The sequence below is a fragment of the Aythya marila genome (assembly GCF_965140915.1).
Source record: "Aythya marila genome assembly, chromosome: 11".
Classification (NCBI taxonomy): Eukaryota; Metazoa; Chordata; class Aves; order Anseriformes; family Anatidae; genus Aythya; species Aythya marila.
In genome coordinates, this window is record NC_139052.1 from 16,130,800 (window position 1) to 16,157,337 (window position 26,538).

Below are 26,538 nucleotides of genomic sequence, written 5' to 3' on the forward strand. Positions count from 1 at the left end.
CCTTGTCCTTGCCCCCAGTGTTTTTCAACTTTATATATTGAGTTTCCCTTGGCATGCCAAAAATTTGCTGATGAATACCACTTGTTTGAAAATTGCATGCTAGATTTCTTTTTGTGAGAGTGTTTTATATGAAATCCAAGTGAAGTATTTAGAAGTTTTAAGTAACTTCGTAACTTCAAACCTGAAATGTTAGTTATGTGCATATGATATTTGCAGTATACATCAAAAATGCACTTAGGACAATTTTATTTTTTTTTCTCTTGCATTTGTTGCTTACTGTTCTGGATATATCCAGAATAAAAAAATGAAAATCTGGAGGATGAATTAAAAAAAAAAAAAAAAAAGGGAACAGCTTTTAGCTTTTGTATAGATGACAGCTATTAATCCTGGAAACAAATGTTCACAAGAAGTAGTAGAGCTCCACCATCCATGTTTTTAATTCAGTACTGAATACTTCACCCCAGAGTAGATTCAATAACTAGCATTATTTGGTCTCTGTTGCAGGGCAGAGCAAATAATTGGTAATTTACTAAAATACAGTCTCTTCCTCTGTAGGTCTTGTAGTCTGTAGCTCACCAGTCATGAATTGCTGGAGGTGTCCTCTCCTGGCCACGTATCACACACTTTCAAAGTCTCCATCACTGAATGTGCATCAATTTTGCACTCATGTGAGAGTTTTCTTTGCAACTGTCCCTGAACATCTGGGAGCAGGACAACATTGTTGGAAAGGGAAAAGATATCACAGAACTGTAGTAACTCTTTGTGTGCATTTACATGTTCTGTTTGTTAACTGTTACGTATTTCAGAAAGAAAAATCTAGAAGCAGTTTTTGCAGAGCAATTTTGTGTCTTCATGTAAAAGTTCAAGCTGATGTGCATTAAGTGGACACAAAAGACTTAATTTCTGAATTTGCTGCTTTTTGGCTTTTTTTTTTTTTTTTTCCTTCTTCTCCTGACAAGCTTAATCTTTTGTAAGACCCCTTTTGTGTTTTTGTTCAGGCAATTAATGTAGAAATGAAGGTTTCTTAAATCAGGATATGCAAGGAAGATTTGAAGTAGCACACTGATTATATAATTAATTCTCAGTTGTAAGTTCATTTTGATGGAGTTAATTCTTTCCCAGAGGCTCCAGGCTAGTTTTGGTCCACCCACAGTGCTGTAATCAGCTAAGAAATAAAGAAGAAAAAGGCCTTGAAGGAAAGGAAGTTTCATGACTGGCTGTAGAAAAAAATGCCAGAAACAGGCAGGATATTTTATTTTTAATTCAAGGAAAATATACTGAGCTGTGGTTTTGAACCATGGGTATCCAAAACCTGTTTTTAAGCAGCATAATATTTTGAGTCCAAATGAAATCAGGAAAGAATGATTTCTCAGGAGGAAGGAGAAAAATTGTCTGGGTTGAGGGGGACCTTGCACAGATAGGAAAAGTGTTTTTAGTGGAAGATGAATTTACGATTATTTTTTACATCTTCCACAAGTATGGTAATGCTCAAAAATAGACTTCTGCGTGGCATTGCCCATTTGGTAATAAATGGAGCAATGACTTTTTTGTGGACTACGAACACTCTTACTGCTTCTGACAGTGTTGTGTGAGGTACTGACTTCAGAAAGCATCTGCGGCACTCAAAAACCCAAAAACCTAAATAATTTGGAAAATCCCATTAATCGTACTTCATTTCTCTGCTTCTCTACTGCTTGACTGGTGACCTAATCATCATGTGGATGTGTTTAGACTTCAGGCTTCCAGAACAAAACAAAAATAACAAAGAAAAGACATTGACTAATTTTGAAATCATTTTGCACAGACAGTGCTATGCTTAGTGCATGGGCAGTGGTAGCCCATTTTATTGCCCAATTACTGATTTCAGTTATAAGACTGTCTAGTCCTAGACTGCCTTTTCCTTGGTTAGGCATATTTTCTATTATAATTTGAAGAAAAAAAAAAGTGATTTTATTGTGCATGCTAGGTAAAGATATGCATACAATTGTCGTTGTATCCTGTGAAATGGTGGTTTCTGTTTTTTTTTTTTAGTCAGCTTGGTGGCTGCAGCAGAAGTTATGTTGTATTGATTAAAGTGCATTATCACTATGTTTCCAAGCTCAGTCAAAGACGTGTAAATGAAGTCAGCATGATGCAGATAGAGTTGTTAGATAATCTTCCTTGTAGCTCTGGGTAGCAAGAGTAGGCTTGCCCTGGAATATCACTGTCTGAAACAGTTCCTTTACCCCTCTGTCTGAATTTGGATAGAATGAAATTCCCACTGGCTGCTTCTCCATGAACTGTTCTAAACTTCTACTTGCAAGTTTGCTGCATAAAAGCCAACTATGACTAAGCGACTGTTGCACTATTCTAGTGAAGGAATAGTTAAAAATAATCCTAATGTGTCATTTACATTTAAGCCTAACAAGGTTATAACTGGAGTTGTGTGAAAATGACTTTTTGGTGCTATTTTCACGTAAACTAACTATTTATTTATTTATTTTGTTCTGGGGTTATTTCACACCCGAAGGGTTTCATTTTTGTTGGTTGTTTTATTAATGTAAAAATACTCATTTTCACACCCGAATGTGTGATTATTTAAAAATCTTGCTTCTATTCATTGTGCACGCACTCACAACCTAAAGGCAAATATTCAAATGTCTGGAGCTTGATAACTCCATGGTGGTTTTGGCTGGCTTTTTAAGCTCAAAAATTACTGTGAAGATAAATGTGCAGTAAGTAATTCAAACCTTTGCTTTTAAGGGTTACAGGGGCCATGCTGTCATGTCTGGCTCTTAGCATCCAAGGATGGTTCATATGTTATTTTAGCACACATAGATATAGTGCCGTGCCCTGTCTCAGATGCATGTAGACCCTCTCACAGCATGGTAATGCAAAAAAGTCTGTAGCTATGAGGCTTCACCTCTGTGGCCTGTTGCAACTGTAACTAGCCTCTGATCCTCTCTCCTGCACAGCAAAATATCATGGGCTCACAATGCAAAGGCAAAATTTCAGCCAGTGTTGATCTGAACATCTCTGGTCCTTTTTACTCTCACCCATCCCTTCCTCTGCCCTGCCCAATGGGGACCATGGAGAACATGGGTGTGACTTGCATTGTACCAGCATCTCCCCTCCCTGGACACTGAGGGGTTAAAACACAACTTAAATTTTCTTTCTCTCTCTTTTTTTCTTTTCTTCTAAATTGAGCTGGTTTTGTAGAGTCTAAAAGTGATGTAAAATCAGTGTCCAGGGCTCTGCATTTTGTAATAAGTGAATGTTTTGCTGATTTCTTGCTAGAATATCTGCAACCACACCAATTTGCATGCCTGTATGTGTGTTAGATTGCTGGCAAAGAAATGCTGAATGCTGATAATTGTATACTGATTTCCAAGGCTGATTTAAGTCATTTTGATTTTTAATTCATTCTGTGCTTCCTTTTTATTTCTGCACATGTGTAGTAATGTCCTGTAATGTTGTTGCCTAAAATAAGCAGTAAGAAATGAAGTTGTGAGATGGTTGCTGTAAAAGGAAAATGTCATTTTTTCCCTTTGATTCTTTTCTTTTTCCAGTAAAAGAATGTCTGTGTATACAGAATGTTCAAAAAAAAAAAAAAAAAAAAAAAAAGTTGTATCAGTATCTTTCTGTTAATTTATATACAGAAAACAGCATGGCTGTTGGGAGTCTACAAAGCTCAGAAAAGTGATATTCAAAAGTTCTGCATAAGAATATCCTTTTTCTCAAGGAGCACTAAGCACCCAGTCAGCACCCAGCACTCCCCCTTGAGGTCGGCTGGACTCAGGGGTGCTCAGCACCTCTTCTGGTTTGATGTGCAACTGGGTTCTTCTTTGAAAGCCTGGTTTGAAATCTTGCTCTTGATTTGTATTAGAAGATGAAGAAACCTCAGCACATGTACTGAGGAACTGTATGCCTCTATGTTCTTTGTATGTAACAAATCCAGGGTAGGTTTTCTCTCCTTCACGATCGGGTTCATGGATACATCGATGATACTGGGAATCTCTTACTTTCCCCACATGTCTGTGATCATGTTAGCAAATTAGCATATACTGAGTAATTTTTTTTTTTCCTTTTTAAAAAGGAATCTGAAAAAAAAGGATTAATTGAAAGAATCCAAATGGTCCAAAAGGTCATCATAGCTGTTCAAAGCATCCTAGAAGAAATTGCATCATTTGGAGAGAGGATTAAAAAGTAAGTGATGGATTTTTCTTGCTTAACTATGATTTGCAATGAAGAAGAGTGAGGACAGTTAAGGTGGGGTGAATTTCTTGATCCAAAAATGACCAAGGTAGAGCAGGAGAACCTGGCCAGTACTATCATTTCTTCTTCTTAGGGTGTCTTTTACTCCAAAAACATTTCCAAAACATAAAGAGAAGAAACCATGTGCTGTGCTGGTGTAGCTCTCACCTTCACCCGTTTGCCCAGATGTTTGATCTTGTCTATCTGTGATAAGGTTCAGAGTCATGCTAGGAGAATACTTCTTGAAGGTGTGGGCTCAAAAGTATCAGGCTTTTCTTTGCATTTCCCCCAAAGAAAGTAGGTAGGCATTGATGTTTGGCATTGCCTTTCCCACGCCATCCCAGCCCTGGTTACAGAGGTTACTAGTCACTGATTTCCTTTTCTAGTACATCGATATTCTTTTCTACCACTTTGTCTGCTCCCTACTTCCTGCTGATGCCATGAGGAAGCCCAAAGGCAGTTTTCTGGGTCTTGTCACCATGGAAGGCACATAGGGTATTCCTGACCCTGCAAGGGAAAGAGGGTGAAGAGCCAAAAAAGAAAAAAAGAAAGAAAGAAAGAAAAAAACCTCTGCATGCAAACACACACAAACTTTTATAACCCAATCTTTATTGGCACTTAATTGACCCACATTGTTTTCTGTTTTGAACACAAAGTGATGGTTTGTGATTGAACGACACTTTAATGAGGAGCTGGGTTCAGACTAAAAATACAGCAAACCCATGTGGTGTGATTCCACTCCGTGCACCCCAGCTGGGGTGGAAGTGGCCCAGAGATGTATTCCAGTCTATGAACAGGGCACTGTTCTATCCAGCTGCATGGCAGGAAGACTCAGAGTGTTTAAGCACTATTAATTCTTGTATTCATTTTGGTAACAATGGTCTTAGAGAACACATTGGGTATTAATGTGGAGGCCCGATGTAATTTCAGAAGAATTCCATTGTAACTCAACAGTAATGTACCATTAAAAAATTGCCACCAAAGTTTTCTGTAAGTGACAGACTGAATTGTGCTACAGTTTCCGTCTGTCACTCTAGTTATGCAATCATAGGGAGTTTTAATAGTTTAACTGAATTGAGCTGTTTTGCTTTTTCTTTTTTTTTTTTTTTTTTAACTTAAGCTACGTTGATTGATAATGATGGGTCCTCTCCCACCTATCTTTACTTAATATTTAATACATCTATTGAAGCTTAAAAGTAATTCTTTTTCCCGTCCTATTAATTTTATCTGTCAAGGGAAGTTCATATTATTTTATAGCCTGATGAGTGGTCCACATTCATTCTCTCTTCTTCCTACTCCCCGTCATCATGATGTGAAGTTAGCAGGCAGATTGCGTGAAACAGATGCCCAGATCTGTAAATCCACCTACAAACTAATTGGCATTCATGTAGTCCAGGTATCTCAATGTTTGGTGGTACCATGGAGATGCATATTGCAAGGGAACAAGTTGACAAAGTACCTTCTGGGCTTATATATGAATGGTCTGGGTGAAAAGAAATCTTGTTTTGTGCTTCAGAAGTCTGAATGATCATGGTGGCTGAGCCTTTGGAAAGTGCTCCCGTTGGGAGAAATGGTGGTGTGTAAAGGCTTAGACTGATGCTAACACACTACCACCAATCTAAGACAGCCTCCTTCGGACAGTGTAGTAAGGAATTGATGAAGATGTGAGGAAATGGAAGCAAATGTATAACTATTAAGATATATTTATATAGAACATTATTTCCTAATGCTATGCAAAGAAATGTCTCCGCTCTTTTAAGGTTTACTGTCAGTTGTAATTAAACCATTCAAATTATTAGTGAGGTTGATTCTGACTACCTGCTACACTCAAGTTGTGCATCGACATACATCTCATGTCATCACCACTGTGCCCAGCAGAGCCAGCTCAGATGACTTGCACCTGTGGCATGGCTTTGTCTCCAAATCAGATAATCTGCTCATGAATAATGGAGAGCTGACCGGTGAGCAGAGATGTGTAACCAAGTGCAACGTGTATAAGAAGAAATGAAAAACAACTCGCTACATGGCTAACAACTTCACTGAGCCCTCCAGAGACTATCCTCTCTCCTTATCATGATACCTGCCTCTCAGATACCACCTTTAATCTATTACAGCACCCAGATGCAGGACTCAGCTTATCTGCCTTCCGAAGGGTCTGCAATGTACAGTGTATTTGAATACGCTGAGCACTGAAATGCAATCATTAAATTATTGTTGGGTAGCAGAGTACAGAGCAGAAACATTGAGTAAGATTATTGTTGTTCTTTACAGCACGTTCAACTGGACGGTGCCTTTCCTCTCTGTTCTGGCCTGCTTGGTCCTTGCAGCAGCAACGGTTATTTTGTACTTTATACCACTGAGGTACATTATTTTAATCTGGGGTAAGTACTCCACTGTGTCTCATGCATGCAATAAATGCAGTATATATCTACAGAATGACATCAAGCAAGCTTTAAGCTTTTCTTAGGGTTCTTTATAATTTTCCAGCAGCACCACAAGAGACATGTTAGTGTAGATAAGCTATTTGCAATATAGCTATTATTATTATGCAGGGAAGTAATTAGCTTCCTGGTGCTGGAGCACACAGACAGGAAATGGTAGGGAGTGGGCAAGGAGTATTTAAAGAGCTTCACCATGGAGGCTTGATCATGCAGCCTTTTGGTTCTTAATTCCCCTTCAGTCAGGAGGAGCAGTGTGCCCGTGGTCCAGCAGGAGGCACTGAACATCAATCTGGAGCAGGGGACAGAAAGGAATTGTACGAAAATTCATCACCTTCTGGGGATGATGTAAAAGAGGAGCTTTCAAATATGAAAAAATGCCTAGCAGCATTCTGAAGAAGGGTAAGGTGGTCTTTCACAAAAGAAGATGGTATTTCAGCTGCTGAAATCCTTCCTTATCTCCAAATGGCCTTCTGTCTCATTTATGGTGATATGTTTTATCTCAGACTTGAGGTCAAACAGCAGAAACAGTGCAGGTAATCCTCACTGAACCATGGAGCTCTGCCCTGGCACAGTGCTGGGCTGTAGGGAGCTCCCATCACCTTCCTGGACTCAGCCATGTGCTGCTGTCTTGGTTCTCCTGGATGCAGAAAAAGGGAATGAGAAGGTGCCAGTGTGAAAAGCTACTGGAGCGGGGGAGAGCAGGGGATTAAGTGAAGGATTAAATCAAACAAAAAGAGCAAAAGGAAAGGAGAAAAATTGCTGGGAGTAAAAAAGTTCAGTAGCAAAATATATTTGTTCTGGTATGGAGGACATGGTGAGTACATGAGAACTCTACATCCGTTCAACATCATCTAGACTGACAGGGCCTTCAAATATGATACGTGTTAAACAACTACCCTGTGGCAAGGCCTCAAAAGACCTTATGGTATTTTCTGTTTTTTAAAAATCAGGTACACAGAAAATTGTGTTGGCATTTTGCTACAAGCATATGGCTTAAAAGCTGAATCTCAAATGTGAAGCAGGTACATGTCAGAGAGAGGAGAAGGCTGGAGCAGCCATCACGTTTTAAACTACTTTCAAGGAAACTAGTGTGGGATTTTGGATAGGAGTGTGATAGGATTGAGTGCTCTATTGTGATTTTCAGAGGCAACAGATGTATGGTTTTTTTTGCGTGTGTGTGTTCTTTCTTTAAAGTGGGCTAGTTGTTTTATTCTGCTTCATGATACTTTGTTCTTCTACTGCAACTTTAGGTAGCCACGTTACTAGCTGCAGTCTCTCAGTGGGGAAGTGGTGGCAGCAGGGTGTTAAAAGTGTGCACTGGTGCAGGGGGAGTGCTGGGAAGGGTGATCAGGTTTATCATTTTTTCATCCTGGTCCATGCAATGGAGGTGATGCTGGCTGGAGGCAGCTCATCCCTCCCTTTCCTCATAGAGAGGAGAGGGAAAACCTTATGAGCTCCACAATAAAATGAACATTACACTCCTGTGGATCTTCTTTACAGACTGGTGATCTCCTCTGACAGCTGAAGTATATCCAACCCCATGGAGAACACTGGGAGTGCTGTTGCTGCAGTTAAAAAGCCAAATTATTCACCTTAAGATTAAAATGAAATAAATCTCGTGATAAGTTTTCACAGTTTGACACAGCATCAGAATATGGTCAGCTTGTCAAATTTGGTTCTGAAAAGAGAGGATAAGCTCTGAGACATGGTGACAAAGGAAACTTTTATTTTTAGAAGTAGAAGAAAAGAAAACTTATCCTGTCCAATTCTTTTCAGAGCCTTCTAGCTCCCTGGGTATCAGCAGAAGGGAATGTCTTTGCTCATGTAGGACAACAGATTTAACAGTAGTCTCAGTTGCAAATTGGTGTACTCTCCCCATGTTATCCTCTGGAATAAATGCATGCTACAATCTTTTTTATTTTTTTTCTCCAGTATTGACAATGGATCACCTCCAAAATAGAGAAATGTATTTTTAAATAATGCCCCTTATTTTCTCCAGAAAGCATTTGTGAATGATTCCACATGACAGGCAACGTGTGCATGACTTGAAGTCTGAGGCACTGTTTTCACACTAATTTTTACTTGTGAATTTTTCTTTCCTTTTTCACCTTGCCTGAACAGTTTAGAAGGGAAGGAATAGAATGGAGTTGCATTATTTTGTTTGCTTTTTTCTTTTTCTAGGCATAAATAAATTTACTAAGAAGCTTAGAAATCCCTATGCCATCGATAATAATGAGCTACTAGATTTCCTCTCCAGGGTACCATCTGATGTTCAAAAGGTACGTAATGAATGGCCAGCACCAACAGAGGCAGCAAGCAGTACTGAGAGCGGCTGGGTGCTCTGCTTGGGGAATACAATGCCACTGCACTTTTGAATAAGTGAGATAAGGAATTGGGAAAATCCACAAAGGGTGGGGGGTGAGAGGGATGTTAAAAGAGAGGGGAGCCAAAATCCTTTGTCAGAAGCATGATTGCAGAAAAATTATCCTGAAAAGACCTACTTAAAAATGATCTGAAAAATCACCCAGCGTGGTTACTGAACTATGGTTTCCGTCACCTTTTTGCTCCGATATTTGTACGGAGGGAAGAGAAAAATAGTCTCTTTGATAGAGATAACCATCCAAAAGGCTTTGCTGAATTCTTCCTTTCCTCAAAATGGAGTGTGGGGAGCATTATTTCCATGACTTTGTGCTTGCTACGCTTTTTCACATCAGCCGTCCCTCAGAATTCTTCCTCCCCACCCACCTTGAACTCCAGGCTGTCCTTGGACAATGCTCAGCTCATCTTTTTCATTAGAGAAAGCCTTGAGATGTGTTTAAAATACTCTGTGGTTGATGAGATCAATCTTCTACCATTATGGAATTATAACTTTTAATCTAGCCAGAATCTGTCCTCCCTCATTTTCAGTTGTCTCTTTTCATATTTCTTTGAAACAACAACACTGTCTTCAGTAATCTTGCCTATCTTCCTGGAAATTATTTGAACAATAAGTCCTTTAGAATGTCAAGATCTGTTCATTTCTCTTGGAGGAAGGAAAATAGTCTTGCTGGGTAATGAAGCACATGACATAAAGAATTCTTTCTTTTGTTTTAATCAACTGGAATCTGTGTCCTCAGGCCATGATCCTGATGCCCTGGATCCCACTGACATTGTACCTTTCTCTGTGAATTGTGGTACTTTCACAGTGAGGTGCTGCTTACTGTGAATAAGGGGATCACAATCTCGCCTGTAGTGATTTTACTCTGCTGGAGACTGAAAAATAATTGCCTCCATGCAGTGTTGAGGCATCTGGTAGAAACAGGGTTGGAAAGGTTTGTGGTGACATTTATCTCAAGAGGCCACCAGATTGGTTGATGGCAGCACTAATAACTTGAGAGAAATCTCTCTGTAGACTGGTGGGAGGAAAAAAGCTAAACAGGAATAATCACAGAGACATTAAGCTTGAGTGTATTTTTTTTTTTTTTGGTCATTGCTCTTGTAGAGTGCACTGGATTTACAGTGATGGTTTGCATATGCCCTTTTAATGTTTATGTTTAAAGATAAGCTGCTTTTCTATTTATGCTTTATTTAACATTTACATTTATAACATTTCCTTGAGTGGTTTCTATCATTTTGGAAACCTTTGAGCTCTCTGAAGAAAATGATAATCACTTGCTATGAGGGAGGACTGATAAAAGTTCCTACAATGGGACAGACCTTCTCTGAGGAGTTTTCCACTAGTGCTAAAAATAGTGAGCCTGTGTGACAGCCACGCACTCCTCCAGCGAAAAGTCATCCATGGCAGCTCCAAATCCCTTCTGTCTGTTTCCTCCTGTGTGCTGTTGATGCATCATCATTTCACTGTGGTACTGCAACGAGTTGGAAAATACCTCTGTATGTTAGCCATTTACAACCCACATGTGCTGGACAAAAGACAGAGGAGGAGTGGAAAAGATGGCATGTTCAGCAAAACGTTCCTGTGGTTCCAGTGGGAATACTTTTCTGTAACACAACAGACAATTTGCTGTTGGGATTACCTGATCCTCATCAGTTTATCACACATGTTTTAAGTATTACATTGTAAATGAAATTGTTTTGAAAGCTGGAGGCAGCTTTGTCCAGGTTACTTTGAGAAAATATTTTCCTTTTTGAAATGATTAAATATTCCAGCATCCCAAGGCCTGTGTACATTTTGACGATTGTCATTTTACTGCATATTGGGATCCACTTGAGTTGTAACTCCTGAGAGAAGTTTATTAAACTTATAGGTTAATTTCAGAAGAAGAAAAACAACTCCCAAACCAAAACAAACCCAAAGATCGATCCTATGTTGCTGAAATCAGGTAGAACCCCATGTATCTCATTAGAAAAATCTGCTTTTAATATTTTCGTTTCAAGAAATGATGCATGACTTCTCAAATCCTTCCTGCAATTAATCCCCCATGTTCCTGTGTTTAGAAAATGATTCATTACTTTTGAACCTTCCTTAGTTTCCCTTGGTTTGTCCTTGGGGAGCCATTAACACACACTGTAGTGAGCTAAAGTTACCTAACTGCAAACGTCATGTCTATTTGTTTTTACAGGTGCAGCATGCTGAATTGAAACCATACAGCAGCTCCAGTCCCATTAGGAAGAAACGAAGTGCGCTATAGGATGCAGTGAGATTTTGGAATGCAGCATCTCCCTCCGTACCCCCCACATGTGCTCACGCGCTTCCCCCCTTCTCCTCCTCTTGGTTCGGAACAACACTATAATCACTGCACAGACTTTTTTTTCATGGAAGACATGGTTTTTGATAAACACCTATCTTGAGTTGTCTTTATGGGCTGCCTTTTAGGCACTGAGATGTAGCCCCAAAAGTACAGGATGGAACATATGAATTAGTTCATAGGATGGGGAAGAGTATGGGAGGGAATATTGCCACTGCGTTCCCTTTTTTTTTTTTGTGTGTGTCTTTGATTGCAGAGGCAAAGCTGGATGTGGTAGCACTCCCTGTTTTATGTAGAAAGAAATAATTCTGCTTAGTGTTGCAGATCAGCTGAGCTGATGTGAGGAGATGCTCTGAACCAGTTTTTAACATATCCAACAGATTTACATTAAGATATGAAAGCTATTCTTTTCTGAGTTAAATCACTGTGCCTAGAAAGGTTTAAGCTCTGAATTAACAAGTCTTTGATACCCATCTTCTGTTCAAGCAGTGTACATTTTTTAAAAGTTTTTTATCATAATTAGCAGAAAGAGTGAAGAGCTCCAGTAGTATCTCAATATTTCATTCGGCACTTGTGGGATTTTCCTTTTTTTTTTTTCCTTTTCTATTTTTTTTTCCTCCAAGAAGAGAAGTCGACCCTAAGCTTAACTGTTTGGACACTGGATTCATCGGAGATCCATTGCTGGCAATGGATGCATGGTAACCTTCTGCTGTGAAAGGATTAAAAGACCTCAGAAAATCCTAACTCACTGACCTGAAAAGACTCTGTTGACTTGCCTTTTATAATTCCATCTCATCAGGTATTTTCAGCGTAGCTCTTGTTTTTCTGTCTAAATCCAGAGGGGTCAACACTACAGATACAAGAGAAAAACACTTTTATAGCCTTAAAGAAACAAGTGCTTGTGCAGAAAAAGTGCATGGTGCCCGAAGACGTGGTTGTGCAATAGTGGGCAGGCTTTGTTCCACCACTGATTCTCGTTGGAGTCCTTCCTGGTAATTCACAAGAAATGGATCAGAAAGTGAAACTCTATGGGAAATGAACAATGAAGAGACAGGAAAAAGGACAGAGTTTTCTCTTCCAGGGAGAATGATTTATTGCTTACTGATCTTTTAGCTCTTGTGTTTTTGCTTTATAGAAATGACACAATCAGCATTATTCATATTGTTTGACTGAGGACACTGATGCAGAATGATGTGTAAACCTGCTCAGTTTTATTGAGAATGTAGCCCTTGGTCTTTCAGATGCTGTAGGACATGGTGGGATTGACTTGCCTCCACGAGTCATTGGTAGCACGAGAGCTGGAGCTTGGTTCCCTGGCAGGTGTTTACACCAGCATCCACTGGCATGGTTCATAGTACAAAGAAATAGGGAATCCTGGGAGACAGGTTACATTTTAACAAAGTAAGACTTTGGAAGTCTTATTAATTAAAGGTAAAACGTGTAAAGCCTTGTTTATGGATTGGTGATCCAAATGGAGTCATGCTGTTCAATAATGCAATCTTGTGGGCCTGTTGCATGAATCTGGGGGAGAACTAACACCAGATTATCTTCCACTGGATTATTAACCAGATTCAGTGAGTTTTAAAAAAGTTTATTTTACAAAGTAACATGTCCCTCTGTGTCTTTGAATTAGGAGGGGCATATTTTCATAGACTTGATTTAGAATAGAATAGTTCAGTTGGAAGGGGCCTTCAAAGGTCATCAAGTCTAACTGTGTGACCACTTCAGGGCCAACCAAAAGTTAAAACATGTTACTGAGGGCATTATCCAAATGCTTCCTGAGCACTGACAGGCATGGGACATCAAACGCTTCTCTAGGAAGCCTGTTCCAGTGTTTGACTAATCTCATGGTAAAGAAAATTTTTCTAATATCCAATCTGAACTATCCCTGGTGCAGATTTTTGCCGTTCCTGCTTGTCCTATCATTGGCTCTCAAGGAGAAGAGATCGGTGCCTCCCTTTGATAAAGAACATGTTTTGATCATGTAAAGCTGTGTGCAGCTGCATGTGAAAAGATAGGGAAAAGAGTATCCCAATTTAAAATGCTACAAAAACGCCTCTTTGTGTGCGCGTGTGCTTGTGTACCCATGCATGTACATAGTTGTATATAAAGAAGCGTACATGTATAATGTATTTATAGTTGAATGTGTGGGGAAAACTGGGTGAATATACAGATTTTAAAACCTTGAAAATGTTTATGAAAAATGCCAAAGATTCAAAAGCTTATCTTGCATCTGTTCTTCTTCATTTTATTTCTTTCCCGGCATGTCTCTCCGGCTGAGCCAGATCTCTGCATGATTTGATTTACTTCAAGTTAATGAAGTCAGTTGGAAAGAGCCTTGTAGAAATTATAAAATCTCCAGTAAATCTCCTTCTTGTACATACAATAGATGTCCACGGATCCTTTTGGCTAAACCAGTTTCTCAGTCTTCTGTATAAACAATGCCTCATTGTCTCGCTTTAGACTATCATCCAGCTTATCATCCTGTAATCTTTGTTATTTTGTAAGTACCGAAGTCAGACATATTTAAGCAGGCATGTGAGATCTGATCATTGATTTGAGTGAAAACATTCAACTGCAGAAATGTTGTTTATTTATTCAGAAGTTAAGACTGATATTTTAAGTGTTATTTTTTTCTATAGATTTTTCCACATTGAACTGATTTCTGTTCAGAAGACAGGGTGAAGTCCTTTTTTTTGTTGTTGTTGTTTTTTAATGTAGATATGTGCGTTTCAGAATAATTTGTATGAATTCTTATGCTGGAGACACACCAAATGAAGGGTTTTGGATGGTCCAGTAGTTACGTATGTTGTAATGAGCTCTTTGTTTTGATAAATGCTGTTTGAAATGCAATAAACATTTGAGGTTAAGCTGATGCTTTTAATTTATCTGGATTAGGATATATGTTTCCCATTCCTTACAAAATGCTTACTGCGCTATAATAAGTATTTGACTAGGTAAGCAAGTACATCACTTGACAGTGCAGTGTTAGAGCTAACACTGGAGGTCACTTGAAATGGAGGCTGTGTGGCTGTAGGAGAATGAGGTAAAGGGGTAGTAGTCCACCTGCTTTAAACTCTTTGGCAGGATTTCCTAGCCCCTGCGTAAGGGAAAGGAGGGTTATATGGATTTGCTGTACACCCCAGTAATCAAGCTCTTTATTCAGAATTTTCATTTGATTCTCGAAGCAAGAATATCAACTGATACATGTCTATGTGTCCGTTTACGCATGGAAATTGCTATTTTTTACATTGTTAATCTGTTCAGTGTATAGCATGGAAGTTATGAACATTTTTTTTTATATGAGGTAGTCATTTCTGTGCAACAATATGTACATTTGCATTCTAATGTCTCTAAGACCAGAAGGCATTTAGAAAATTTGTGGGTCTCTTGGCTGACTGTAGATTATGGAATCACAGAAATTCGTTGATAGAATATGACTAAATGTGTCTACTACCCATATAATGTGTAAATAACTGGATTTAACATATATGTGAAGATGCGATATGTACTCATGTTTGCTCAAACATAAGCTGTTGCTGAAGGTTGGTTCCTTGACTAATCATGAACAGGAATGAGGACCCAGCTCCCTTATGGATCAGTCAGGAAAACCCAGTCACTGAAACACACATCATGGAAAGCAAGCAACAACTGAATAAAGCAAAGTCGATGGAAATGTCACAAGCACCTTTTCTGCTTCCCAGAACTAGGTTGTCCCACCAGAAAACAGAGAGTTGCCATTTAATTTCCTGTACTCTACATAGGGCTACATTTTTATTTATTTATTTATTTATTGGAGGGGCTGATCCTGCAGGCGTTGCCGCAAGTAGAACAGGAGTTATTTTCCCGTCAGACCAGTAGGTTCACACCAGGAAGGAATTTGGTAGTTCTGACATGTTAAGAAAAAAGTGACAAAATACACACTAATCAAACCTTAACCTTTAGATTCTCTGTCCTTTAAACTAAACTGATAGGCTACTTGGGAAATGTTAGCTTTGACTTTAGAGACCATGGCATGTGTTAGAAGTGAATCCTCTTCTGACTTAATACTGTACTTGTGTTTTATCTGTAAAGCTACATGTGTCAGTGCCCTGGTGCCTCTATCCCTTCAAATCACACAGGGACATGATAAGAATATCTGCTGTTTAGCATCCTTAAAGTTACCAACTCAGAAGGAAGCTGAGATACTGCAAATGATTGTTAATCTGCTGTACTGCAGACTGAGTGTTTTAATCATTCTCAAACCTGGGGTAAGTTAAGCCAGGTGAAATTCCAGCATTTCTGGACAAAATGTCTGCCAGGCAATTATCAGTGGGGAAGACCATCAGCAGCAACATCAATTACATACTTTGAAAGTATATGCAAAGATAAGATGTTTAGCTTAGTGTGAATATTCACAAGCATGTAGAAACAATGATGGAGTGAAAATACCTTGCCTCTCAAGTTTATACAGTTTTTAATCTACTTTTCTCTGTATTTCTTTGACTTAAAACAGAGCAGCATTTCAGAAGACTGTAGAAGGTTATTTTGTTTGAATAAATAATGTGCTCTTCTGACATGAATCATGAAATTGAGCACAGGGAAGCAGGAGGTGGTGTTCAGGTCTCGGTGTCTGCAACAGCAGCAGCACCTGGGCGGGCACAAGTTCAAGTTCTCAGCGTGGCTCTAACCTGAGGGCTGGTGATTCTTGTTAAATTTTACGTGGAGGAACGTTGCCAATCAGTTCCTGTGTGTTGGATTGAACACCTGCAATTTCCCTCTTGGCTGAACAAGATGATATGCCTCTTATAGATGAAAAAAAGTAAAAGCTGGAAGATATGCTGGTTTAAACTTCATTTAAGCTGATTTCCTAGCACAACAAGCCTTCTAAGATCTCGAGGATGTCTTTATACAAAGAGGTAGGAAACTCCTAGATTACGTGTACATGCATCTGGTTCTGGGTCTTCCAGGGTGGAACATGTTCAGATTAGATGGTGTCCTTCACATCACTGATCACTGACTGCTGGAATGACTATCTGAAGCCCTCTGCTCAGCTGGCATGTTTACAAAGTGGCCTTCAGCCCATGGAAAAGATAGGTCTTCAGTGAAGTAGTGGGCTTCAGTGAAATAATGGGTAGATGGATGGGAATGAGTGGGTTACCTGTGCGCTGGTGACACCTTAGTTAGGGATTTCTCATCTACACCACATTGTTGTGATCAGATTTCTAGCAGACAAAAAAAAAAATATTCTGCTCTTGATCTCTGCATTTGTGGTAAGTTGCTTCTATCACCGAGAAGAATTTTAAATAATGTTTAACAGTCATGTATGAAGTGGAGATTATAAAACCTAAAGATTTGGGACTTATACTTTAAAATGCACTGTTGGCCTAGATATCCCTTCAGTCCAAAAGGGTTATGAAGATAAAATAATGCTGGATCAAAACATGTTCAGTCCAAAGTCTGCTCCCCAGTATTGCTATGGTGACTTCAACGTTAACTGGTAAGTACTACAGTTGCATTCTCAGCAGCAGCAAGTGAATAAAAAGGGTTTTGTCTTAGTGATGCTACCCCTTTATTTCTGCCGTGGATACTTCTTTAAGGAGATCACCTGAAAAGAAGCAAAGCAAAATGCATTAGTTTTATTTTTTGAGCAAACCCTTCCTGCTGCCTCTATTCTAGCATTTGTATGTGGAAGATGGGATCTGACCTTTGTTCCCTGTCTTGTAGGGCAACTGCTTCTGAGGCCTAAGTCTGTGCACAGCAAAACCATTTAATGCTGACTTGCTCAGTACGGCCACCTCCCAAAGTAGAGTAAAATATCTTGTCTTCATTTCCAGGTGGAGTTGAGCAGTGGAAGGAACATATGTTCCTACAGAGGAGGAAAAAAAAAAAAAAAAAAAAAAAAAAAAAAAGTACTTAGTTTCATGGACTTGTGTGCTAAATTTTAGTTTAATCATGGCTGGCTGATTTCTCCCTCCACCTTCTGTCTGCCTGTGGTGGGCTCTGCAGAGCACAGCAGCCACTACCTTAGAAGAAGAGGAGGGGGAAAAAAGTCTCCCTCTGTCTCTGGCATTAGACGACTTTACTGAAAGTCAATGCCATTCCCTTGCATTTATCACTGCCACTCTTGCTCTGCATATTTTTGGTATTCGCCATGCATTGTTAGCGGTGATTGTCATGTAATTAAATCACTGCTCATCACAAGAGCCTATTTTTATGCTGAGATAAGCATCAGAAGTCTGCTGCAGCGTCCCCCAGATCAATAAAGATGTTCCCTGTAGGATTACAAATAGTCTGGGGTTGTACAGGGCACTGGAATTAATTAGGAATGATTTCTCTTTTTCTTTCTTCTTTCAATACATTTTTAATTGTTTATCCATTTTCGATGGGCTTGTTTTTAACTCCACCATGATGCCCAGATGCTTCTGTTCAGACCTTTTGAATATGTGATATGATATCAATTGGGGCAATACCATTTGCTGTAAGCACTCACTATTATCATCATCTTTCCATAGTCATATGTGACTATTGCTTCAAAATACATTTCTGAATGTGATATTTGCATCTCATGCTTTGCACCTGAGATTACAATTAAATGGGTTCATTAAGTGGTGGGCTTTAACCAAATGCAATCTGCAACCTTCAGGCCCTCTCCTGAAGATTTGGCATTTTGATCAGACAAGACAAGGGGACAAGCAGAGTGACTTGGGCAGTTTATTGAGGAAGTATTTGCACAAGGTCACAGAGCACGGCTGGCAGAAAAAGGACTAGCACAGAGATCTCCCATTTTCAGATGGTTCTGGAGCTTGTTTTCTGGGGTAGAACTAGCTCTTTTAATGTCTTTTAGGAGTTTGTACAGAAATATATTTGGTGTAGATAGATAAATAACTGTGCTGAGACATTTGGGAGCTGATTTTGGAAGAAAAATGAATTCTGATTTTTTTTTTTCTTCTGTGTATGTGTCAAGGGGTAGCCCAGTGAAAATTGTGGAGAAAGATCAGATTTGAGTCTGTGGATTTCCAGGGTGCTGGAAATGTACTGACTTAAGGATGGCAATGCTGTAATTTTCTTCAAAATTGTATTAGAATTGGGAAGTTCTGTAAATTTGTGTTATTCTTATATCCTTAGTGTCTGGGAAATGGAGAGAGCCCCAAATTTGAAACCAGCTTTACCTTGGAAGATTGATGTCTTTTGGAATGTAATGTGTTCTGTCTACCCTTTACAACTTAAAATACCTGCTCCTTGTGCATGGTTTGCCTGCAAAGCAAATATTAAAAAATCTAGTTTTGTTGCCTAAACCGTGTACATCATCTAAAATAGTAACAGCCAAGTACACTGGATTACTTTGGTTCCTGCTTTCCTATCCTCATCTATCTGCTTTCCTTAGCCTTGTCTTTAAATTTTCTCCTGCTTATGTGCCAAACTGGTTTCATCATCTTCCATGGGGTATTGATGCAGCTCGAGGACCTTCTGCTGCTTGTCTATGCCTGCTGACCTCTCCTATCCACAGGGAAGTCCAGGATTAGCAGCAAGCTCCATGCTGAATTTCTGCTGAAAGTGGTGTGTACCGACCCCAAGGAAGCCCCTTGAGTCCCATCATTTTCTGTAGAGGTAAGAGCAGGTAAAAGTCCTGATGGGTTGTAATGGATTATTTTATAGGGTTCTTAAAAAGAAGATAAACGATGTAGAATGAATTATAGTGTTTGTCTGGTAGCAAGCTAAACTAGAAGTACAGGTTTGAAATTATGTAGTATTGACTGGGTGTGTGAATGGAGACTGTGGACCATCTGTGTAGGATGTTGTATAGTGAGACAGAAGTTTCTAAAAGCAGAGTGGTGCTGCCCATGAATGAGGTATAGGGAATGTGGAGATTGTCATCCTTGCCAATGCCATCTTCTTCTCATCCAACATCATTAAAAATGGAAACATTCTTCAGCTCTGCTGAGGAGAGAGTTTTTCCTCTCTATAAGGCTCAGGGAAAAGTTAAATTCCTTCTAGGAATTTAATTCCTTCTAGGAATTAGGTGTAGAGGTTTAGTTTCCATGCAATGCATAAGGCAATATCTGAAGGAAAGGCTTAGCCTCCCCTTCATGTATGTCTACAGGCCTCCAACCAGCCCAGGATCTACCAGAAGACTGTAGTGGGCAAGGTATCAGGGAGGTTTCTGTAAAAAGAACCCCACCCATCCCCCAAAATTTATCTCGTTCATCCACGGGTGTTGCAAAATCTTATTTCATGGCTACAGGACGTGGCTGGACCTTATCTGTCCTGTGTTCTGCCTGGGTTTATTTTGGGGTGGTCAGAAAGGAAATCCCAGTGTGGAGGTAGGTGGAACTTTTTTTTTTTGGTGGTGGTTGTTGTTGAAGTGATGTAAAAAAAAGAAAAATACCTGGCTGTTTGGAAGGGTTTGAACTCTTAGCATAAGGCTTTGGAAGATGGATGAGCGGTCAGGGAAGAGGTTACGGGGGTTCAGAGGTCCCGTGGCATAAGTCACGGCTGCAAGGAGTCATGGTCTCGCAGTGAAAGTATCAGAGCTGGCTGGCAGCAGTGTGATCCTTTGCTGTCACCTCACCAGAAGGATTTCCTGTCTGAATATGCAGATGTGCACACAATTATTTTACCTATCTGCCCAAACACTGTCCGTGTCCCTGCACGCTTAAATAAATCTTGGCGCTGTCCCTTTCAAAAGGCATTTTGGGTTCAGCCTGGTTGTCTGCATCCTGCGTGGTTTTGTTCAGCAGAGTCCTTGCAAACAGCCTGTCTCCTCTTCCCTTTCCGCTTCCCCTTCCTCCTCCTCCCATCCCACCACAATCACTGCTGCCCAGACCCATCCTTCACTCGCACAAAACTGATTTCTGTTTATGGAGCAGCTGGCAGCAGCGCCGCTCGAGCGCTGAGCGATGACTAAGAAACAAGCCCACTTTTCCCTTAGCTGTCAGGAGCTTTTAGAAATAACACCCTCCTCTGAGGAAGTCAGAATAGCAACAGGAAAATAAGTAAAACCTATTATAAAACAGTTGTCCAAGAACTTAGGCACGGTGCGGGGTAGAGATCAATATGCTGTGAAGGTTAAATCTATTTTCACACTGTGTTCTATTTCACAGTTTAATGGTGTTTTAATGTGTCTGTCACTGAGCCCCTTTCATGTTATGCAGGTAGAACCTTTACAAAGGAGAAATAACGTTGGCTTTACAAGCTTCACAGTAACATCTTATTTACTAGCTGAGATCTGACGCTTTCCTCTCTGGAGATACGCCAGGGTTTGACTATTTTATTTTATTTTTATTTTTTAGGAGGCATAATGCAGTGTTGCATTTACAATAATCTTTAGATAGCTTTTGGGGAATGCCTGTAGGATTGGGAGCAGCAGGGGCGTGTGTGCGCTTGGGTAGGAGGGACAGAAATATCTACCGCTGTTTGTACAAGCTGAATGCATGGAGGATGTGCAAAATTCCCCAGCTCAGGTTTGCATCCAAAATGGTGTGCTTGAATGCTTTAGCTCAGATTTGTCTGAAGCTGGGATATCGCATTGGGCTTGGGGAGAGCATGGGGGACAAAGGCAGTGAAGAAAGTGGAGTGATCACAAAAGCAAAGAAGGGGGCGTGGTATAAAATGCAGGGTATGCTACACTAAAGCACATGTACAAACCTGTCCTCGGTGTTTGAGAAGGGGTTTCTGTCTGCCCACCCCAGTTCATGCTTTTTGCCTAGAAGACTAAAAAGGAAAAAAATAAAATACAAAACAAAACAACAAAACACCTGTTCTGCTTTAATCCTCTAGGAATACGCTGTAGGAATAGAGCACACCGGAGAATGAGATAATATTCAGGGTTATTTGGAGCAACTTGTTAAAATCCTCAAGATTTCCCTGACCTGGTTGCTTTGCCAGGGAAGCAAGTATTTGCTCTGTTGGGGGCTGTTGAAGGCTGCTGCTTGCCCAAGTGTGAGTTTTTGGACTTGCAGACTGTTGACTTGGCTTACTCTGCATTTCCCTCTGTAGCAGAAATGCCTGCAATGTGTGTTTTGGCTTCTGTGCTCTGAGTCCGTCTCTTCCCCCCTTCTGTTTTCCATTGTTGGAACAACGATCTTCTGGTGGGTGCTGATCGCCACTGGCCCTGTATTGTGGGTCCAAAACAAACTCTCCACTAGCAAGTTTTCCACCCTCCATAAGGTAAAACACTGGTGCAAAGAGCAGCTGAGCCCCTAGTGGGAGTCTACATCTGGAAATCCTGCGACTGAGCTCATGGGACAAAACTTTGTCTCAAGTGATACTGCTGAGAAAAGAGCTTCTGTCCTTTGGAGCTGGGGCATCAAAGGGTTCGGACTTGAGAAAGGAGGTGACTTGGTTTGGGAGGGCTGCAATGGTTTCCCCCCCACACGCACTGCCACCAAACTGCAGCTGATTGCATTGAAATGGTCACCAGTTTGCTGGACCCCCCGGCATCGAGGTCTTTGCTTTACCTCTCCTTTCCAAGCAGGTGAAAACCTCTGTGAAGGTGCAGAGCTGGCGACAGAAAACTTTGGGAAGGCAGAGTCCTGAGGTGCTGCCAAAATAGATCCAAACCATTTTTCTGCCCTAGTTTTGCAAGTGGGAAATATTCAAGCTTCCTACCTAGGCAGGTCGTCACCCAGTGCTTCTTGTGCTAAGTCCATGATACATTCATACCTGGCCTTGTGTGATAGGGTTAGAATGATATTTTCTGATCCACACCAGAGCCTGATATTATTAATATTTTAATTAATTAATTAATTAATTATCCTTTTTTGGGGGGGAGGGGGTGGTGGTGACGGTGGGGAACATAAAGGAACATGAAACTTTCAAGTTCATTTGCCTCTACAGTTTACAGCAAAGCGCTAGTCCATGGATATTTGAATTATGAACTTGGAATTATGCTTCAACACACACTCACTCAAGTGAGGCCACCTTTCTAGAAAGAGAACTGGACACCTGTTGGGGTCCTAATGTTTAGGGACCAAATCTATGTAAGTTTGGGTTCTTAATTCTAGAGTCAAAAGATTAAACTGAAAAATAGAGAAAGCTTGCCTGTTTGAGTGGCTTTGAAGTTTAATGGCATCTTTCAGAAGTAAAATTTTAATACCTTTGGCAGTCCATAGCCATGTGCCTTGTATTAGGGGTTGGAGTTTTGGAGAAGTGACAAAAACACCACTTAAATAGAAATGTTTCATTATTATAAACTCACTCTTTCCTGCTTTGCAGATGAGACCTGGGGAAAAATGTTTGTTTGTCTAGCTCAAAAGAAATATTTACTTAGATCATTAAGTTAATAATAAAACTTCAGATTTACTGCAAGTTTTCTCCTGAACTATTGAACCACCAAAATCGCAGAATAGAAGAAAATATGTGTTAGAGACAGTTAGATGTCTAAAATGATGTGACATTTAAAGAACTAGTAAACATCCAGGAGTTAGGTATTAGTAGTAACACACATGGTAGTTAGGTGCTCATCTGCAAGGTCACATTGTGAGCAGAGGATGGCAGCGGAGATAGACCCCAGAGATATGAACAGGTCCATGAAAGGAGAGGGGACTGGATGCTCACAGATGGAAGGACAATAGAATTGCTGAGCATCAGCTTGGGGAGAGGTTGTGTTACTGTCAAGAGAGACAGAATGCTGAAGATTTGCTCGCATGGTCCATAGAAATGGTTAGTTCTAATGATATATAGTTTAGTTTCTCTTTTACGTTTTCTGTTCATAAAGCTTGGAAAAATTGTTGAACATTTGAAAATGCTTCATGATGCCACACAGCGACCTCTAGCAGCCTGCACGAAGGTTGTGGCACTGGGCTCCAAGATGATGACCTTCTGCAGAAGGTCATAGCTGGTTCCACCTGCACATCACATCATCTCCAGTGGACTCACCTAAGGAAATTTTCAGCTTCTTGAGCTTGGTAAGGATGTTTTTGAAGTCATGCTTCTGATGCTGAGGTTCACTTATGTCTGCACTTATGCTCACTTATTGTCTGTTCCAATAAATTTCCTTACTTCACATAAACTTCATATAAAATTAATTCTCTGTAACATTAGACCTACCAAAAATAAATAAATAAATAAATAAATAAAATAAGCATCCAGTGAAGCAACATAATTGTATTTAAATATCTGTAAAACATTATTTAAAACTCCTATTTAAAACTCCTTTTTTTTTTCTTTTTTTTCTTTTTTTTCTTTTACTGTTAGCTTTGCAGATGTCCAGTCAGTTATGTCTGAGAAGTAAATCAGTTCATAACCTGATAGTAAGTACTGTGCCACAAATAGAAATGTAAATGTTGCTCTGAAACTCCAAGACTTTTTCCATTTCCAAAATAGAAAGTGGCAAACAGTTTAAACTTCTAATCACATTTTGTACATTTTATTTAAATTTCCAGCTATGTTTCATTACAAGCCTTGGGAAAATATTTTGTAACAAGGCAATAGTTCTGATAATAAGGGAACCAAAGTTATCACAGAAAAAAAAAAAATCTTAACAATTATCCTTCCCACCCAAACCTTTTCTTAGAAGCCCTATTAGAAATGTTTAATGGCATTTTACTCCCACTGCTGCCAAAGAGAGTTTTATCATTGACCTAAAGGGAAGCATAGTTTAACCCTTTAATTTTTGCATTAGCAGAGAGGAACAGTTCAATAGTTAGTGGATTTTGGACTTAACCATAGCTGTTGCAAATAAACCCGGTTACACTTAACCCAAACTGAGGTGATCCCAGTTCACCCAGTTTAAGTTCTCATTCTCTGCCTGCAATTCCCTGAAAAGTCACTGTCAAGGTGTCATCATGATGCAATGTAAAAAAAAAAAAAAAAAAAAAGTCCAATGATTATAAAGAAATTGCTACAGTCTGCTGCAGGCAATGCACAGCCTGAAACGTGATAGTCATGGTCCTGACACAATGCCGACGGGAAGCCAGGAGCTGTCAGAAAGGTCAGAATTTCAATAACATGTCTGTGCATCTACAGTGCTCATTGCATTCTCTTCTCCTGCTCCGTTTCCTTTTCATGCCCATTTCTAGCATATGCATCCTCTCAACAGACTTTCCTGGACAAAAATGTAGTAAGTAAATAAATGAGGAAAGTGTCAAAGCCAGAAATCTCCTTCCAAACCTTGTAAAAGAGATATATTTTGGAGCATGAAGAGTGTTATGACCCACTGAGCTCTCTTGAGCAGCTCTCCTTTCTACTTTGAAAAGTTAGTACTTTGGCTTTTTCTAAAATAATTCACTAAAGCCCTTCTTATCTTCTCTGCACTTGCCAGGTCTGCTTACAGAGGTTGTATAAGTTGAAGTGCTTGCAAACTGGGGTTGACTAGGTTTAGGTCTGAAATTTAGTCCTCTATATCTAACAATTTAAGAGTTCTCTGATTTATGATTGCAAAATTATATAGACCCAAGCGCAAATTAGATGAAACCTGGTATCGTGAGTTTATCCAAGTAGCCAGTGTCTGGGAATTGAGCTGTAGACATTCAGTCCAGTGCTGTAATCATCCTTCTGAGCAGATTGCTGATCTTTCCTTTCCACTTATGGACCCCTAAAATACCACCAGCAAAGAGGAGGATTCCAGTATAAACATCAGCCTCTGAAAATGGGCTTGATTTTCACAACCACCTTTGCAGTCTTTTTGGATGCACATATACAATTCTATTCAGTTTGAAATGCTTAATGGCTTATTTGGAACTGGGTGTTTGCTATTTGTTTTTGCCTTTAAGGATATGTTTCTTTGAATACAACAATTAATAAATATCAAATAGAGAAATACCCCCAAATCAGCATCTACAGCCAGTCATTCCAAGCAACCTTTGGTTTTAGATACGCCATTTCTACAGCCTCTTTGTTAAGGCATTCATGTTTTCAAGCCTGTTGTCCACTCTGAGATGGCACATTGGTGTTCTGGTTGCAATTTATCACCAATTGTATCTGAGCTTTTCTTATTTCAGCAGATAAAACAACTACCAGAAGCTGCATGTCTCTCTTAGCAGGCCTTTCTGCTGGAAATGCAGCAGTTCTTTTCTTCCATGGAGTTTTTTAAGAATGAGGAATTATTCACAGCTGCTGGATTTATGAACTGGACACAGCAACTGCATGCTCTGTATAGCCTAAAAATGAAGCTAACTTTGACTTTCATTTTGTTTCTTAGCAAATCAGCTGTGTGTATTCCCAGCAGGACTGATGGAGAGAAACAGTGTCCAGTGTGTTCTAGCCCTGTGTAATCTGCATTTCTAATTAAGGCTATTCGCAAGTCTACTTATCTGACATGTGCAAAGAGCAAATAATAAAGCAGTGAGAAACCAGAAATCTGCAATGAAACCTTTGTTTTAAATTCCTTCTTTTATCTCTCCCTCATATAAATGCCATGTGCCTGTAGCACAAAGGATGCCTTGACAATGGTATCCGCGGCTGCAGAGGCTTGTGGCACTTTTGGTTGTTCTGATCTGCTTTCCATCTCCAGACCCTTCTCTAGGGAGTTACACACTTGGACACCAAGCATTTGATCAGAAATGGCTCTGAGTGCTTCCAGATCCTGTTGATTTACATGGGATTTGGGGTAGGTCAGCACCTAGCTGGGACCCTGATGCAACTGGGAGTTAATTCAGTTTAATTGTACTTTCACTTTGGAGCCCAGCATGGCTGGTTCAGGGTCTGTGCTGAAGCACAACCATGTTCAAAACCACAGATTCCTAAGTTACTTATTTGTGGTGTCTTGAGTCAGGAGAAGGGCTGGATTTTAAAACCTTTAAAACAGTTTATACCTTCAGCATTTTCTCTGGTATTTATCCTGTTTTGCAAATAACCTGTGCTTTCACCCAGCTGGAGCCTCACCGAGGAGCAGTTTCTTCTACCTACTGTGCCACCCTTTTTGCCTGATACCTTGGCAGCTGACTTGGACTCCAGTGTTTGCTGACAAAGTACCATGTTTTCAGTGAAGCCTCTTTCTGGGAGAGAAAGTCATCCAGCCTGCCCCACTGATGATCAGGCTAGGTATCTTCGATTGAGAACTGCTCAGAAGAAAGGGGAGAAATGGTGTGGAAACCAAATCTCCAAAGGTATAAAATATTAAGAGAAAGGTTAAAGGAAATAGTACCACCTCCCTGGGATATGAGGTGCTGATATTTCCTCTAGGAGTTTATCAGAATCTGTGGCTTCAGGCAAGAATTTAATGGTATTGGAAAACATTAGGGAATGACATTTTG

General features: G+C 39.9%; 1 protein-coding gene across 4 annotated transcripts in view; it reads left to right on the forward strand.

Moving 5' to 3' along the window:
* Positions 1-14,417, forward strand: part of MCTP2 (multiple C2 and transmembrane domain containing 2) — a 125,507-nt gene extending 111,090 nt beyond the window's left edge. For all 4 annotated transcript variants that reach the window (XM_082768987.1, XM_082768989.1, XM_082768988.1 and 1 more), the window contains 4 exons: positions 4,076-4,185; positions 6,505-6,614; positions 8,856-8,953; positions 11,237-14,417. In XM_082768987.1, coding sequence (XP_082625113.1) covers positions 4,076-4,185; positions 6,505-6,614; positions 8,856-8,953; positions 11,237-11,305 — 387 coding nt within the window. In that variant the 3' untranslated portion in view covers positions 11,306-14,417. The remainder of the gene's footprint in view (positions 1-4,075; positions 4,186-6,504; positions 6,615-8,855; positions 8,954-11,236) is intronic.
* The last annotated feature ends 12,121 nt before the right edge of the window (positions 14,418-26,538 follow it).